At 35.9% G+C, this 17,501-nt stretch overlaps 2 protein-coding genes and 1 pseudogene across 3 annotated transcripts; 2 read left to right on the forward strand and 1 right to left on the reverse strand.

Moving 5' to 3' along the window:
- LOC113067858 (cysteine protease ATG4D-like) overlaps positions 1-17,501 on the forward strand; it is a 591,286-nt pseudogene that overhangs the window by 158,777 nt on the left and 415,008 nt on the right.
- On the reverse strand, positions 2,059-9,631 carry LOC113067856 (nuclear pore complex protein Nup85). 2 transcript variants are annotated; one of them, XM_026240350.1, is made up of 18 exons: positions 9,522-9,631; positions 9,086-9,179; positions 8,838-8,994; positions 8,687-8,757; positions 8,501-8,614; positions 8,284-8,405; positions 8,064-8,198; positions 7,693-7,815; positions 7,476-7,607; positions 6,489-6,595; positions 6,319-6,402; positions 6,066-6,131; positions 3,966-4,117; positions 3,747-3,864; positions 3,548-3,648; positions 2,764-2,915; positions 2,453-2,542; positions 2,059-2,369 (listed from the first exon to the last, which is right to left on the reverse strand). In XM_026240350.1, the coding sequence occupies exons 1-18, from the start codon at positions 9,552-9,554 to the stop codon at positions 2,271-2,273; spliced, it is 1,950 nt and encodes a 649-aa protein (XP_026096135.1). In that variant the 5' UTR covers positions 9,555-9,631; the 3' UTR covers positions 2,059-2,270. The 2 variants fall into 2 exon arrangements, with proteins under 2 accessions (XP_026096135.1, XP_026096136.1); XM_026240351.1 differs by having other exon boundaries at positions 8,838-9,013.
- Positions 10,693-16,744, forward strand: LOC113067867 (small ubiquitin-related modifier 2). The gene is made up of 4 exons (XM_026240365.1): positions 10,693-10,846; positions 11,784-11,915; positions 14,861-14,932; positions 16,027-16,744. The coding sequence occupies exons 1-4, from the start codon at positions 10,826-10,828 to the stop codon at positions 16,087-16,089; spliced, it is 288 nt and encodes a 95-aa protein (XP_026096150.1). The 5' UTR covers positions 10,693-10,825; the 3' UTR covers positions 16,090-16,744.

Below are 17,501 nucleotides of genomic sequence, written 5' to 3' on the forward strand. Positions count from 1 at the left end.
AGATCTTGATGGAGGATGAATTGCATTTGATTATGAGTTCATCATAAGTTTGTCAGATTGGATGTGTGTTAGTTGTGTGGAGGCATTGGCGGTCAATCCTATGAGCGTTTTGCATGATTCGATTCTTTTAAGTGCTGAAGCAGAGCAAGTGAACATTTTATTTCATCAGATAAAGGCCTCATGTGATTTTGGTCCCAAACAAATCTTAATGTGTTTGAGAAGAGGACAGCTGCTCCTCTGGTTTGTGCAAACCTTATAATTCACTACAATCATGCATTAAGGCTTTGACAACAGTGATCGAGTGAATCTCGCACAAACATTATGAATAGTTTACCCAATGCTAAATTAATATTTGTATTTTTTGCATGGCAGTTAAACACTAATTGTAACTTTTTGATTTTGGGGTGAACTCATGGTGATTTTGATGAGATTGATGAATGTGAATCTTATGTGTTTGAACACATTGGACTGTATTTCTGGACATCATGGAGCGTCTGATTCGGTGTGAAGTGCTTCAGGAACAAGAAAGTTTCAGGTCTTCATTGCGCACCTGCATCAAAGTGTTTCGGGTATTTCTGAGGAGCCTCGCCAGTCTGTGTATTATGTATTATTTAAGAGCCAAAGCTTCATCTGGTCTGATGTTGATGACAATGATGGTTTAGGAGGACTCATGAAAGTATGCGGGACAAATGTAAATCTTCTTAAAGGTTATGGATGACGATGACAATGATGATGCACTGCTCTGCTGTTTAATAACGATTCCATCATGTGTACTGCGCCATTAAAGACTTTATCAAATGAATTGCACAGCTTGGTTATCTTCTTTAACGTTACATGTTTCCTAATGGGGTGGGAATGACCAATCCTTTTTATTATATAAAGACAATTTTCACCATCAAGTCATTTCCTGATACGATCCTGACTTGGCTACATTTAACGTTACTCTCTTTGTCTATTTTATTATTATTATTATTCAAAAATACAACAGAATGAGAGTAAAATGAGATGCAAACACTAATTCAAAATTGATCAAGTGAAACCACACTGGGAAATTAGACAACCTTATTAAATTAGAGTCTAAACTGCAGTTGCTTTGAGATGTGGAATGATAAATTAGTCAAAATAATTAAGATATTTGAGGATATCAAACCTTTTTTCCGAGATTGACAGTTTATGTGAGATTTAACTTACCGCTTCTTCTGAATCCCTGACGCTGTGCTCATCGTAGAATCGGAAAGACGACGTTTTGTGAAGTCGTATCAATAAATAACAATAAAATATACAGTTGGGTCCTTTCACGCTAAAAATGATAGCTAAGTTACTCTTAATCATATTAGCAACACACTAACGGACGATAACGGTCTGTTTTTCAAAAAGCGCGCTTCGTTTACGTCACTGCAGCGCGCGTACACGGTTTTAGTTCCGATTGGCTATCTGTGTTTATCGTTTATCAATGGGAAAATCGATTCCAACGATATCATTCGTCTGGGTTTATAATGTAATGAGTTTGCTATTCTCTAGAATGATAATTAAATTGTTATGGTTATAGTTCTTACTGAGAAATGGACTTAAAGCAACCTGCGTAAAACCTATAACGCCTGGACGGTGTCTTGCACCCAAAAAATAAAATAAAAAAATAAAATAAACTAGTTGTATTATAATTATTTGCATCCCTGTATAATTTCTTAGTTAACAGACTGTAATAATTCTATTCTTTAAAAAATTCTATCTTTTTGTATTCTATTTTTTCATTTATTACACAATTATGTGTGTGTGTATATATATATATATATATATATATATATATATATATATATATATATATCTATATAGACCTCTAACACTGGTTTGCTCTTTTTCTATTCTATCAGTTTTCTTTTTATTTATTATATTTAAAAGCCCTTGCTACATGTACAGTGTTAAGCTAACTGAGACTTGTTATAGCACTTATATATCATTGCACTTTTTTTTTATTGCTTCCACTGTCCTCATTTGTAAGTCGCTTTGGAAAAGCGTCTGCTTAATGAATAAATGTAAATGAAACAGACAATTTAAGTTGCTGTATATCAAATTCTATTCAAAAGACCATGAACAATCAAGTTTTCCTTCATAAGACTTTACATAAAGACAAATACCAGATTTTTTTTTTTTTTTTGTTGCAAATACCAAAAAAGGGTTTATAAAAGAATTCACGTTTTTATCCAAGTTCATGAATTATATACAGGACACAAAGAGTGGAAAACAGTGATTGATTGGATGCTCAGATGTATTTATGTTTCTATTGTTCCCTCTTTGACGATGGCCATGGCGAGGTTACGGGCCAGAGCGAGTCTCAGGAGCTCCGTCTTCGTGGACTCGATATCTTCATCCTGAAACACAGAGGAAAAACAACTTAACCTCATTCACAACTGAACATAATAAGCTTCTCTTGGATGTTCGAGATGGTTTGTACCTGGTCTGTCTGGTTTGAGTCTTTGCTGTCTAAGTTCAGCTCCTCCAGACAGGACATGAGCTCATACGTCTGATCCACTGAGAAGATCACCTTTACATGCAAACAGACAGAGCCTTTCAAACAAAACACCACTAATGGAATACTAATGCAATCGTACACACTAGCCAATGTTATTTGATGACAGTAACGATCTTAAAAGCCTTTTCATCTAAATCAATCTCCTTAAAATGCTTCAGTTCTGTAGATATATGTTTATTGGTGGTACGAATGAGGTAAAGTGTGACTGTAAAGCCTGAGTTGTCCGTCTTGACCTCTTTCTGCTCCAGCAGAGGCAGCGCGTCGGTCAGCAGGGTCATCCACAGACTGCGTGGAGCGATCTTTGCTGTCATGAGGGACAGAAGGAGTCTGGCCGCCTCGGAGAAACGCTTCTCACCGTAAAGCCTGTGAAACTCACGGTACTTTCCTGTAAACACACACAGTCATGGTTGAAATTGCATTAGAAATCATTTTTACACATGTGACATGACATCTTTTAAAATTAAACGGTATATTAGAAAAGACGACCAGTTTGTATCATTTGGGAATTAACTGGATGGATTAAAGATGAACACTGCAAAAAAACTAAACAAAAAAAGGAGTATATTAATATTTTTGTCTTTTTTCTAGTCAAAATATCAAAAAATGTCTTAAAGATGCATTTAATAGATTAGCACAAAGACGCAATACACTTATCCTGGAAGATCTTACAGATATTTTGACTAGAAACAAGAGAAAAATACTAAATAAGATAAGCCTTTTTTATTTTATGTTTTTTGCAGTGAACTCCAAACTGATGTGCATTTACCAAAAACAATGACTGGCTAGCTTTAGTTAATTTTAATTTTGATAAGCAAGTTATTACATGAAACAGAAGCACGTTTATTTCTTATGATTGTGGCAGAGGAAGCGATCACAGTTGTGCAGGAAAGCTGAACGAAAGCAGTGTTCAGGGGATCTGAGAATGAACGGCAGACTGAAATACAACACACGCTGAATTACAGAGGATCTTGTGCTCAGGATAAATCTCATAAATGGCATCGGCCTCTCATATTGTACCTAAAAACGTCAGTCTGTCACTGAGCAGCATGGCGGGACCCAGATTATCCAACAAATCCAGATCTGTGAAAGAGCCTTTGTTACTGTAATCCTGAAGAAACCTGTGGAAAACAAACAAAAAGCATGAGTTAGGAGAAAGGCCGATATAATAACTTCTAGATGTTGTCACAGACAGCCAGATGGATAGACAGTGTGTAACCTCTCGGAGATGAGAGTAGCGAACGCAGCGTCTTTGGCTCTGATGCTCCAGGACAGAGCAGATCCCAGTCTGTTGTTCCTCAGAGCTCTTTTAGCCATGATCTTACAGATACTGCGCACTGAAACACACACAGATCCACTCTTACTGCATCGGTCTCGTAGTCCTCGATTATCTCGCTAGACTCAGTGTTTGAATGTTGAAGTCTGAAAGGTCACTCACCCTGTTCACTCATCTGTCGGTCCTCACAGATTCGCAGGACTTTAATGGCCTTGCGTTCGGTGTCGAGCGGGACTCTCTCGATCTGCAGCTCCAGATACACACGACCGAACTCAGGACAGTGATCGAAATAATCCACCGCCAGCTGCCACAGACTAACACACACACACACACACACACACACACACACACACACACACGTATGATAAATACATTCTTCTGAACACTTCATTATTGAACCAGTTTGGGTAAATCAAGATTCACACAAAATCAAGAATATGTGAGTTGTATTAAAAAAATAATTATAGTAAATGAAAAAAAAAATAATAATAATAATTAAAAATACATATAATACACAAAATACAAAGTAACAATAATTTAAATTAATACAATAATTTAAACTATTATGTTATAAATTATATTTAATAATTCAGTTAAATTATACGTACATTTGTATTAATATAAATTAAATAATATATGTTAATTATATATTAAATATATCCACAATTATGAAATGTAAAAAATAATTGAATATTAACATATTACTCAATATATTAATTAATAATTGTATACAAACGTAATATTTTAAATATAAATTATAATAATTATTTTATAAATATAAATAGAATAATGCTTTACAATAGAGCTGAAACAACTAATCGATTTAATCGATTAAAATCGATTATTAAAATAGTTGACAACTAATTTAGTCATCGATTAGTTGCTAAACAATTTTTATTTGCCGTAAACGGGTCATTTTGTGCATATTTTAAATCTGCGGTCACCAAAGTGTGGCAGTAATGAGCCACCGCAGGTTTTATTCAGCCAGTACAGCAGGAGAAGTAGCGAATAGCCAATAGCTGGCCTCGTTTGTCACATGCTTCCCGAACTGAGTCTGCAGTATTCAGCGAGATGGTGGAGACAGACGGCAGTGGAGTAAGCTTGAGAAAGAAAAAGAAAGAAAAAGAAAAAAGCGGAAGATAAAACTAATCGAACGAAGTCACCCAGAGTGTGGGAGTACTTTACTTTGAGCCTTCAAACAGAAGAGTAACCTGTAAACTCTGCACTACTGTACTGTTGAAGACTTTTATTTGTGCAGATTCTCCAGTAGAATGTTGTTTGCAAATGTTTAGTCGCTAAAGCTAATAACATTGCTTTTTATCCGTTAACATTTAAAGATTTACAAACATGTTCTGTGATCAGTTTGTCGTTTACCAGTTCATAATTAAGTCTTGTAGCCTAATTATGACTGAATGAGGTAAATGTATTTGAAATGCACTTGTTTTCCTAAGTATTCACTGCTCTTTTTTACACAGCGGGTTTTTTGTGTATGTCAATTGTGTTTTTTTTTTTTTTTTTGGACAACCTTCTGATGGATTTTACTTTCAATTGTGAGTTCCATTCAGGTTTCACGACACTGGCACTTAATTCAAAGGATTGTTTACAGTTTCACAGCATAAGCAATAAAGCTGTTTCCCAGGTATAAGTTGTGTGTTTACAGGAAAAAATAAAATGCAATGTACTGCAAATGTATTCTATTTTATTCTTCGTGAAAATATTTTCTGAAGGATTCCTTAAGCTTTGTTCGGGATGTTAAACTACTTTAGGAGCCCTAAGGACTGACATGGTGAAAACATTATTTAAAATCTCCTTGTGAAATTTGCTAGAGTATGAGTTAGTGTTTTGATTGCAGAAGAGTTTGACAAAGGATTACTAACACATAATAAAACAAAACTCCAGTTATATTTTTGATGAGGATATGACCATGCAAAATTGTTAAAATCTCTAAAAAGTCTATTTTGAATAAAACAATTGTCAAAACTAAAATATAAGTACATAAAGATTAATCGTAAAAATAATCGACAGATTAATCGATTATCAAAATAATCGTTAGTTGCAGCCCTACTTTACAATGATGAGGAAATTTGCTGTCATGAAAGTTACTATATAACTTGATACTAATATATATGTAATTATTATTATTTTATTTTTTTGGTAAAATATAATTTCTTATTTTTCTTTAAGGGTAAAGTGTGATCTAGACTTGTTTTCATTAGAATTGAACACTTTAGTCTGAAGAGATAAAGAATGGTTTTCAATCACCTGTGATGCGTGAAGAGACCCGAGGCGTACTCCAAAACCAAAAACTCACGCAGGTTAGACCCAAAACTACAAAAACACAAAACCAGAAGGGGGTTATGAGCATCACATCAACCAAAACCTTCTCAAAGAGCCACACGACTCTGGAGGTTTAGTTCATTTACATATATGAATGGAAAATGGTCCTAAAACACTAAAATGTGATTTTAAAATGTGACATTACAAGTGTCTGTCAGATCTGATGTGAGATACGCACTGGAGGTTGTGTGACTGCAGGAGTTTGCAGTGATCCAGCAGGTCTGTCAGATGAGCCACGAACCACCAGTTGTTGAGCGCAATGCTGCAGGAACATCACATATCTGTGTTAGTTTGGAGGATTCACAGACGTCTGATGAATGTGTGTCTGCACTGAGAGAGTTAACACACCTGCAGTCTTTGATCACCTGATGCAGGTCGAACTCAAAGGCTGACAGCAGGATGATGTCCAGAGGCTCCGGAGAAGCCCGTGGACCCAGAAACATGTTCATGCTCGACTGCAACACCAACACAAGCTCAGTGTGACATATGGAGCTGGACAGCTGGGGTTTATAGCTTTATTCACAGAAGAGTCTATCAAATCAAGTTCAGATATCATGACTAATTGTCAGCTGTGTGTATGATATCAGGCAGCTTTACTTGTGATGCATGCTGGGTTATTATCATTAGCTAAAACTAAAACCATAATAATAATAATAGTAAATTAAAACACAATAAAAATACAATTTTAATCAGCTAGTTGTCCAAGCAAAATGTCTAAATTTAATTTAATTTGATATATATATTATATATCAAATAATTTAAAGTATTAAAAATGTAGCTGAAATATAAATTAAAAAATTTAATTTCAGCTAGATGTCAAGGCGACATTTATCATTTTCTTTTACTTTTAACTTAATATAATAAATCAACCATAATAAACCAAAGTAAGTAAACAATAATAAAAAGCAATAAAAAAACTACAGACAAATAGAAGAAAACTATAGACAAATAATATAAAATAAATCATTAAAAATGACTAACATGCTTTAAAACTACTAAGAATTGAAACCATTAAAATAAATTAATATTAAAATGAAATAAACTGAAAGAAATAATAATAAATAATCAAATAATTAAACATTAAAAAGAAAAAAAAGAAACTAATTAAAAATATTAAAGTAAACTATCTAAAATAAAATAAAACAGTAAATAGTAAAAAAATATAATAAATAAATAAATAATATTTGACATAATTTAGTTTAACTGGATGTTCTAAAATTACTAAAAATAAAAAAATAAAAAATAAAAATCTACAAAAATAAAACCAATTTAAATTATTTGTTAAAAACTAGGGCAGTTTCTCAGTGCCCCTGATATATAACTGGCTCTATGTACTTGTGCGTAGTAGTGCAGGTCGGGCGGTTTGATTGTCGGGTGAGTGAAGAGCAGCCGTGTGACCAGGAAGTGATACCAGGTGCTCAGCAGCTCTTTCTGCTCCAGTAACGTGTCCTCATCACCCACCAGGATCTGACAGAGACACACAGAGACAGACAGAGTCAGGATCACGCGCTCTCCGCAGACTCACAGCTCATCTGAGGTCGCCGCTCTTCACCTTGCAGATGGTCTCCAGCTGACGGCTGCTAGCGAAGGTGTTGTCTTGAAGACAGCGGTCACACTCCTCGTGCCAGTGTCTCCATTTGACATCAAACTCAGTCAGCGTTTGAGTTCCTGCGGGCTGCACCCACAAACACACATGCAGAATCCAAATATTTTAGCAACATATACAGTGACGATGTTTTAGTAGTGTAATATTGTTTTTTTATGCATTTTTTGGCATTGCAGTACTGAGAATTTAGAGTTAAGATGTGCTTAATTGTAAATATACAATGAAATCTAACAATATGCATATGTTTTCTTCTGATTTTGGGGTGAAATACAACACATTCTTAACAAGTTGAGGAAAAGCGTGTGAGACGCACGTACGTTAAAGATGGGCATGGTCTGTAACAGGCCGTCCATGCGTTTGAACACAGAGCTGCTCTCGGCCCGCAGAGATGCCTGTTTGGACAGCACCTGACGGGCTTCATCCGTACGGCCCTGCAGGACCAAACTGATTACCTGCACACAAACACACACACGTGTAAGGACACAGATGATGATGACGTTCAGATGTTCTGGAGGTCAGAGGTCACACGTTTCGTACCACGTCCCAGTAGGAGTGATGCAGGGCAGGGCTTTCGCTCTGTAACACCTCTCTTGCTCTCGTGTCCACGTCCGACTTGTGCAGACGCACCCAATCCAGCAGGAGGAGCAGCAGAGATCCGGCTGCAACATCACAACAACATCAAGAAATCAGGAAAACATGGATAAAATGTGTCCTGCTGGAATCTAGGTGTCTGACGGTTTTAAGACGTCTCTACCTGGAGCTGCGTCGATGAACAGAACCTCACACAAGTTCCATATGAGCTCGATCGCCAAGAGAATAGACACCTGATCTCCATACTGTGATGCTAACGAACCCTCTCGAGTTGAAACTGAAAAGAGAATGCAAACGTGATCAGCTGATCAAAAGCATCCTCTTCCTCGCGTGTGATGTGAGCGTTTACCTGCGTTCTGCTGCAGCTCCTCCATACACGCTCGGATCACAGACCTGTAGTTCTTACTGACGCTCACAAACCTGAAGGAGACAACGACAGATCGGATCACTTCAACAGAAGCGTGTCTGCTTGCATGTGCTTCCACACGATTAGGACTCACTGTGACTTCTTGTTCTTGCTGGGCACGTCCTCTTTGAGTTTCTGCAGCCCCACGAAGATGAGATGGGACTCGTTGAAGAGTTTGCGCAGGATGGGAGAGCAGATGTCTTCATCTCTCCTCACCATGTGAAGGAGCGGAGAGCTGGCAGACCTCGGACCTGAGCGGGAACACAAACACTGGTGAGGGTTCAGACAGCTTTCAGCTCCTCGTCCCAGAGTCAAGAGTCTCTCCAGTGTGGATGGGAATACCTTGTAGTCTGTAGTTTGTCTCATACACCAACAGATCTCCAGGACCCCATTCAAAACCCAAGTGCTTCTGATGAAATCCAACGCCGGGAATCAGCTGCAAGAAACTCATCATTAATTCTGATATATGTATGTGTGTGTGTGTGTGTATATAGGAACATATACAATTATATTTTGAGCATAAATATATAAACAACACATTGTTTACGCATTTTAGTAATACAAACACACCATTTTATTAATACAATACACAATATTTGTATATTACTGTATTACTTTGGAGTATTATGGCATATAGATATAATAACTGAATGCAACCGTATCTTGATATTACCTTCAGATACCATGGTAACAGCTCATAACTACTTTATAAATGTCCCTCATATAAATATTTGTACCGTACATCGATATTGTTCATATGCACAGATGAGAGAGTTACCGTGGTACTGGGCTCTACATCCAGCTCCTCCATAACACCGGGACAGTAGATCCACCCGAATAATAGCGAAGGTATAATGTTACCCTGCTGAATGATCTAAACTACACTCAACTCAGATCAAAGCGCCATGAGCCTGAGGACCCCTGATGTCTGCCTGCGCGGTTAGTACGACTCACTGAACGCCTGAGCAAAATACGAACAGACACGGTTAACTTGTTTATAAATAAGAGGGGTGGTTTATAATTATTATTTTTTTGGTTTTCACTTATATTATTATTATTATTATTATTACGAAGTGTTAATAATTACTAGCAGTGTTTAATGACAAACGTGGCACTCAAAAACTCATATTTCCATTAAAAGTACAAATTAAGACTTCTTCTAGGCAGTGTTGACACAACGTGAGGTAGTATTTAAAACTTCGTGTGCGAAGACCTCAATACAATCTGTTCTATTTTAAAATTAGGATCAGTGTTAAGAAAAATCACTGATCAGTGTTAAGAAAAATCTGCTCAAGTATGTAATTAACAATATCAATAACACTGTTACCTTACTTGTAATTTACATTTTATTTATTTTTTCGTTTCTTTTTTAATATGCCGTGTTTTATCCCTTAATTTAAATAAAATAAAGCCTAAACTGATTTTAATACACATTGCAGTGTTTCTTGACAACACTAAACTGTTTTATGTACTGTCTAATGTGTTTTTATAAAGCCTAGGTAATGTCATCTCAGTGGGGTAAAATGTTTCTCATAAGAGGTTCAGTATGATCTTCGTGTCAGTTATATCACTTATTGATTGTAGTTTCCTCACTCTCCTTGTGAATTATTGATAATAATGTCAGAGGCACGTTCAGCTTGATCTGTGAGACACATAAAGAACAAGATGGCTTCCTTCCTTCCCTTCAGTCCAATGTGAACAGAACTGGATTATTAGTTCCTCACAATCAAGACATTGACAGTCAATCTACACCTTCTCAAGGATGTCCAGGCCATGCGTCTGTTTATATATGACATTCATTATCAAAATAAACAGCATTTTGTGTTATTTCTCTTCATATTTGGTCCAACATTGTTTTTTCCAAGAAAACACGTGCACGTATGCGCGTGCATGTTTCCCCCGGCTCCCTGTTCCCGCGCTTGGCACCACGTGACCCGCTCTGGCCTATAGCGACGGAGCGCGGTCAACGGACGCGCCTCGCGGGATCGCGCACGCCGCGACTGTATATAATCGGGGGCGCGGACGTGCGCGTCCCCGCGGAGTCTTTGTGTGGCGGCGTAGAGAAGCGCAAATACAGTAACCATGGCCGACGAGAAACCCAAGGTGAGTGGCGTTTCAAAACGAAGGGATTATTTATTTTTAGTTAGAGATCGAGGGGTCTCCAAAACAGCAAGTGCGCAGACGGGTTGATTTTTAATGTGAAATATTGCGCGTAGCGGATAAATACTGTAACTGCCGCCTCAGAAACAACACCGGAAGAAGACGTGTGAACGCGCGCGAAGAGCTCACGCCGCGCGCGCACACACACACACGCGGTCAAATTAAAATAAGAAGAAAATGCGGTCAAACACGATTTTTATTTCAGGAGGTTTGTTGATAGAAAGCGAGTGCTCGGAGTATGTGTTTACTAAGTCCAGATGGAAACCACTTCTCTGTTGGTTTGAGTTGATGATGTGAGTTTGATGCTCATTCATCACGTGAAGCGCGTGCACAATAATGCGAATAAAACTCTAACCACCACAAAGATGAAGTCTGTTTGATGTTGAAGTGGGTTGCCAAACATAAATTTGCTCTTTTATTTGGAGAGATATGCACAATGATCAAGACATGAACTAGTGTTGGAAAGAATTTATATCCATTATGAAAAATATGATTTTTTTTTCATAAGACCACATAATGTGTACCTCAGATAGTTAAGAGGATATAAGTTAGTGTCTGTGCTGACTATGAGAGTCACATGTTAGCCTCTGGATTGCCCTGTTCATGTTATTATCATGTGATTATAACATGAATTCACTTTCTATTTTAATCTTCAAACTATGAACAGCACTCCTACTGATAAATTATAGATGACTGAGCCATTATTAAGAATAATACAGTATTTTATGTGGATATTGAGTAGTGGTTGACCAGTATGTCCATCAATAATTAAATGTAATGGTTGCAAGTGAGACATGTAGGCTACATAAAATATGCAAGGAAGAATGATGTAATATCTCATAAACTTTTATGTTTGTACATTTTGTCTTTGTTTTCTCAGGAGGGGGTAAAGACAGAGAACAATGACCACATCAATCTGAAGGTGGCGGGACAGGACGGGTCCGTGGTCCAGTTTAAAATAAAGAGACACACACCCCTCAGCAAGCTCATGAAGGCCTACTGTGAGAGACAGGTGAGGTCACACACACACACACACACACACACACACACACACACACACACACACACACACACACACACACACAGAGGTTGTGTTAAATGAAGTCTCAATCTCACAATCTGCAAAGCTTTTTCAAGTCCTGACTGCACATATTAGAGTTTCTTCCCAAAATAACAGAGGCCTGTTGTAATTTCTTCATTGTCATGTTGAAGAACCACAATAGAATTTGACTTGTTTGGTAAACAAAAGACTAGCAAAAGTACAGTGGAACAACATGAAATATAATAAACAGGGATTAGAAATGACTATTTGGTCAATTCTAAGAAGAAACATCACTTTTTAAATAATTAATTTGCAATTATTATTATACAAAAAAGACATTTGTGCAAAAAAAGTGTTTAAGGCAACAGACCAACTCACGCATACAAAAACAACACAAGAAAAGAAATAAGCAAATCTCAGAACAATCTTATGAAAAAACAGCAACACCCATCTACGTATATGTAAGCTTTACATACATTAAAAATCTGTTTATATATTACTTTGATAAAAAAAAAATATAAATGGATTAATTCAGCAAAATGTTTCCACGTTCATTAAAAAAAAAGTACCTAGCCAGTTCTTTTTTTTTTTTTTTTGATGGCATCGCATTTCAAATTTGCATTTGCCAAGATTGTATGAATTGTATGTAATTTTCCTTTATATTTCTAATTTCGAAGACTATTTAATTTCATGTCACAAAACAATTCAACAGTGGCGCATGTATTGAAGATATACTCAATAATGAAACATGTTTTTATGCACGCACTTAGTATCTTAAGCATGAACATGTAGCATTTCATACATCCAGATGTTCCTTGGCCTCCTTTCCCGGGTTTTTGCAGATCTTAGAGAGTTTCAGTTCACAATTTCACAAGACCTTAAAAATGTATTAAATCAGAGCAGAAAGTCCTAAATTGATGAAGTTGTGGGCATTAAATGTTTCACACATTGTAAATAAAAATATCTAAACATCCTTGAAACGGAATGGGAATCAAATTAATCGGAACAAAATTAAGCAAGTTTGTTTAAAACCCCTGCAAACATCTGTAAGTTGGGAATGAAAACTTGTTTTACGTTTTGAATCAAGTACATTTTTCCAAGTCTGTTGGCAGATATTTGTTGTTTTTAATCACAAGCTCACTTCATTTCCATCAATTCCACAGAAATCAAGGCTTGGGTTAATAACGTTCAATGAAGGAGCCCTGTGTTAAAAGCTTTGAAATTAAATTGTTTATTCAACAACGATTGCATCTGTAATCCAAACATTTGTTTGTTCTACACTGATATTTGATAAAGTCATTCAGCACAGAAAGTGTCATGAAGAAACACACGGGCTCATCCTCACCTCGCTGTCAGTATAACATAAATCACAGTCATTGAGAAAGCACTGAAGCAGGCTGTATTAATCTGATCGTGAATGTGTGCAAAGGTTTGCAGTAGTGCTCAGATGGTTACAGTCATCTGCACAAAAGCTCTTCAGTCTGATCAATAAACACTCGCGCATCCCTGTATTTCCTCAACAGTCCTTCCATCTGCTCTCTTTATCACTCCCTCATGTCCACTTAATGGTCCTGTGTGTCCGGCCCGAGGTTTCTGTATTCTGAAACAATGACTCTAAAGTTCACGTATGACAGAGAAAGAGACGCTCAGTTTGACTCTGTTCATCTCATCAGGAGTCCATGCAGTCTTCGTGATTCTTTATTAAGAGCTCCCTCAGTGCTGTGAACACACGAGGTTAAGATGCTCGGCGAGGACACGCCTGATCTTTAGGTCACTAACATGTTTTCCTGGCAGAGGAGGAGGAGGAGGGTTTAATCTCATTGTGGGGCTGTGAGTTTTGCCGGCAGAAGTAGGACCGCTTTTACAGGCGCACGGGGAAGGAAGCGACCCTGGTTCATGTGGTTCATGTTCATTCAGACGTCAGGAAATCCTTCTCAGCAGCAGAAAATAAATATGAAGCCGTGAGGTTTCAACTGATCAGCTGTCTTTATCTCAGACTTTGAATTCCCTTTTAGGGGTGGGACGTCCGCTAAGATGTTAGATGCTGTGGATGTATCTTCAGATTAGCATTAACGTCTTATGAGTTGCAAGTCGAGTCATTAAAAAGAACCAGTCTAATGGATTCATTCATTCAGGATTCAGGATTTATTCAACTTTCAGTAGAGTTTGTTCACTAAAACTATTAAAACATTTGTGTAAATTCAGATAAAGCTAAAATAAAATAGAAATATTAGATGAAACGCTTAATTTCAGTTAGTTGTTGAGGCAAAAGCCAAAGTCAAAGCAATAAAATTACTAACTGTAAAAAAAAAAAAAAAAACTGAAATAAAAAATGTAACCTATATAGTAAGAATAAATAAACAAAACAATCAAAAGCATATAACAAAATTTGACAAATTTTCTAAAATCGAACTAAAATTCTAATGAAAATGAAAGTATGTAAATAAAAGTTAGTCCAAAATATTAGCAGTGTATAAATAATACTACTATTTTGAACATTATAACATCTTTTGAGATGGATTTGTTAATAGATTAATCAAAAAGACAATTTGTTCAATTCATTTGTAATCCAATATTTATTCAGTTTTCAGCAGGGCTCATCAACTAAAACTATTAAAACAATTTTGTAAATTCAAATAAAGCTAAAATAAAAATTTATATTCGAGGAAACACTTAAATTCAGTTAGTTGTCAATACAAAATTTCGTATTTTCAGGTTCAACTGTAAATAAATAAAAATAAATGAAGCCTAAATAATAATAATAATAAAAATAATAATGTCAAAAGCATGTAAACGACAAAAGTGTTTACTAAAATGAAAATGAAAGCTGAAAGTGTAAGAATGAGATCACACTGGTTGTGAGTGGAGCAGAATGAAGAGAGAATCACTGGACGGATGTGTGCTTGTGTTTTCAGGGATTGACCATGAGGCAGATTAGATTCCGATTCGACGGACAGCCAATCAACGAGACAGACACGCCCGCACAGGTATGACATCACTGACAGACTCACATTCTGTGTCCACTTCTGATTCTAATAGTGACATCACTCTCACAGGTGTTCTCAGACACACCGAATACAAGTTAAACACATTTATTGTAAAGAAAAAGGCAAAGCTCATAAAACCTGTTTGTGAATATTGAGGTCATTAAAAAATGTTGAATGGCATCGTTAAAAACATTAAGAAAATGATGCCTAATTGCATTGTTTTTATGATAATTACATAATTTCCTTCCCAACTGTTAATTACTGCAATGAAAAAAAAAAACATTTGTATTTTGTCATTTGTAATTAAAATATATTATTGCTTCAAAGCAGTTTCATGGGAAAAAGTGTGTTTATATATATATATATATATGTGTGTGTGTGTGTGTATGTTTTATATTATTTATATTTTATTATTATATATACATATAGATTATAAATATAAATGTATATAAAATTATGTATATGAATTTGTAGAATGTTAGTAAAAATGTTTTTATTTTTTTTTATTTTTTTTACAGCTTAATTTATGATCATTTTCATTAACGGCCATTTAAGAAAAAAAAGTTAATTATTTTAACTTTGAATGTTTTTTATAGTATTAAATTAATATAATATAGTATTCAGAATCCAGTTTGTATTTATCACAAAAAAATGTGTAAAATTAACCAATCATGTCTTAGGCCACTCTTTATTATCCAGTCAAATGCTGGATGATAAAGTCCTGCTCTTATTTTCTCAGATTGGAAGTTAAATGCATTTTATGTTGACATAAAAGCTTTGCTGTTTCGTTTAGAAAGAGCAGGCGTCATGTGCGCTCTCAGATGAACATTTAGGCAAGAAAACACGTTTTTTTCAAACATAATAGACTGCATCTCACCCACTGAATAAATCTGGCTTGACAGCATCATTGTGCAGCTGCATCATGGGATAGGAGTGAACTGTAATTACAGCAGATAGGTGTCAATTTCACAGTCAACAGGAAGTCTCTGTGAATTCTGAATGAGGTGTCCTCATGTGACTCTCTACTGACCTCACGTCGCTGGTGTTTATTAATAATAGTGAATAATAAATGACCTCATGTTGTTCCTCCGCAGTTGGAGATGGAGGATGAAGACACAATCGATGTTTTCCAGCAACAGACAGGAGGACACGTCTGAATGGGACGACCCTAGTGACCCCGACCCGTCTCTCTCCGCCTCTCTCTCTCTGTTCCTGGTTCTCACAGACCTCTCTCCTCATGGTTATCTGTAACTGCTGTTGTATAGTGTTTTCAGTTCATCATGTTTTACTTTCGTTTTGTACATAAAGGGTTTCTGCTACAGTCATTCTTCCATTGGGATTGGTAATTGGCGTAAAATCGGACATGTTAAGGCCGAGTCTTTGAACGAGCGATCGCTAGACCATCGTGGAGACAGTCATCTGTGTACAGACCAACTAATACATGTTTCCCCTTAAGACTCATTGAGGAAAAGAGCCGAGTGTTTAAGTTCAGCTTCTGTTCTGGCTCGAATATGTGAGCACACACAGGCTTTTTTGAAATTTTGTTTTAAGAAATAATAAAGAAATGTTCTGCTCTACTATACTTTAGGCAGACAAACCTGCAGTTCAGAATGATTTTCTGTTTTCCATTCAGGCGAATTGGTTTCACAACTTTTTATTTTGCTTTGTTTTAGTGGTCATGTATAGTGCGTGACTTGTGTTAAACATGTTTTGACTCGAGTACGAACGAGGGAATTCATGTTTCAGACAAGTCGAGCATCCATCTGTATTGTTTGATCTCTTGTTAAAATAAAATATTCTCTTTTTATCAAACTCTCAGTGTGTCTGAGTCTTTAAATGTGACCCTGGGGCACAAAACCAGTCTTAAGAAGCACTCCGGTGTATTTGTAGAAATAGCCAACACTACATTGTATGTGTCAGAATTATAGATTTTAATTTTTTATGACAAAAAATCATTAGGATATTAAATAAAGATCAAGTTCCATGACGATATTTGGTGTATTTCCTAACAAATATGTCAAAACTTTATTTCTGATTAGTAATATGCATTGCTAAGAATTTATTTGGACAACTTAAAAGGAGTGTTTTCTCAATATTTAGATTTTTTTTTTTTTTTTTACCCTCAGATTCTAGATTTTCAAATAGTATCTTGGCCAAATATTGTCCAATCCTAATAAACCATACATCAATGGAAAGATTATTTATTCAGCTTTCAAAGTAAATTTACTTTAATGTCTCCTTTTGTGGTCGTGCGTCACATACTGTCTATGGTCACATGTTGCTTTGGCATTCTAAACATTTGCATAATTTTAGCAATTATTCTTAAATTAAGGGAATTATTATAGTTATACAATTTTATAGTTATATAATTTTACATAATTAAAATCCATTATAGTTCGACTAATTAAAAATAGGATGAAATAAAATGACTGTAATATTAATATAGGTGTTTTTGTTTAGGGTATTTTAAAATACTACGTTGAAAAAACGTATTATATATAAAAAGTATTATATTCGCATAAACGTTTTATTCAGTATATCCTCTCTGGATGATTTTGCAGTAAACCAC

The sequence above is a fragment of the Carassius auratus genome, linkage group LG28B (assembly GCF_003368295.1).
Source record: "Carassius auratus strain Wakin linkage group LG28B, ASM336829v1, whole genome shotgun sequence".
NCBI lineage: Eukaryota > Metazoa > Chordata > Actinopteri > Cypriniformes > Cyprinidae > Carassius > Carassius auratus.

What these genes read in the sequence shown, in the direction of transcription:
- LOC113067867 (XM_026240365.1), top strand. Translation starts at nt 10,826, where the DNA reads ATGGCCGACGAGAAACCCAAG. An exon ending in TGGCCGACGAGAAACCCAAG is followed by an intron (nt 10,847 to 11,783) that starts GTGAGTGGCGTT and finishes TTGTTTTCTCAG; the next exon opens with GAGGGGGTAAAGACAGAGAA. An exon ending in AGGCCTACTGTGAGAGACAG is followed by an intron (nt 11,916 to 14,860) that starts GTGAGGTCACAC and finishes TTGTGTTTTCAG; the next exon opens with GGATTGACCATGAGGCAGAT.
- LOC113067856 (XM_026240350.1), bottom strand. Translation starts at nt 9,554, where the DNA reads ATGGAGGAGCTGGATGTAGAGCCCAGTACCACG. An exon ending in GTTCATCGACGCAGCTCCAG is followed by an intron (nt 8,406 to 8,500) that starts GTAGAGACGTCT and finishes GTGATGTTGCAG; the next exon opens with CCGGATCTCTGCTGCTCCTC. An exon ending in CTCTGCTGGAGCAGAAAGAG is followed by an intron (nt 2,543 to 2,763) that starts GTCAAGACGGAC and finishes TTGCATGTAAAG; the next exon opens with GTGATCTTCTCAGTGGATCA.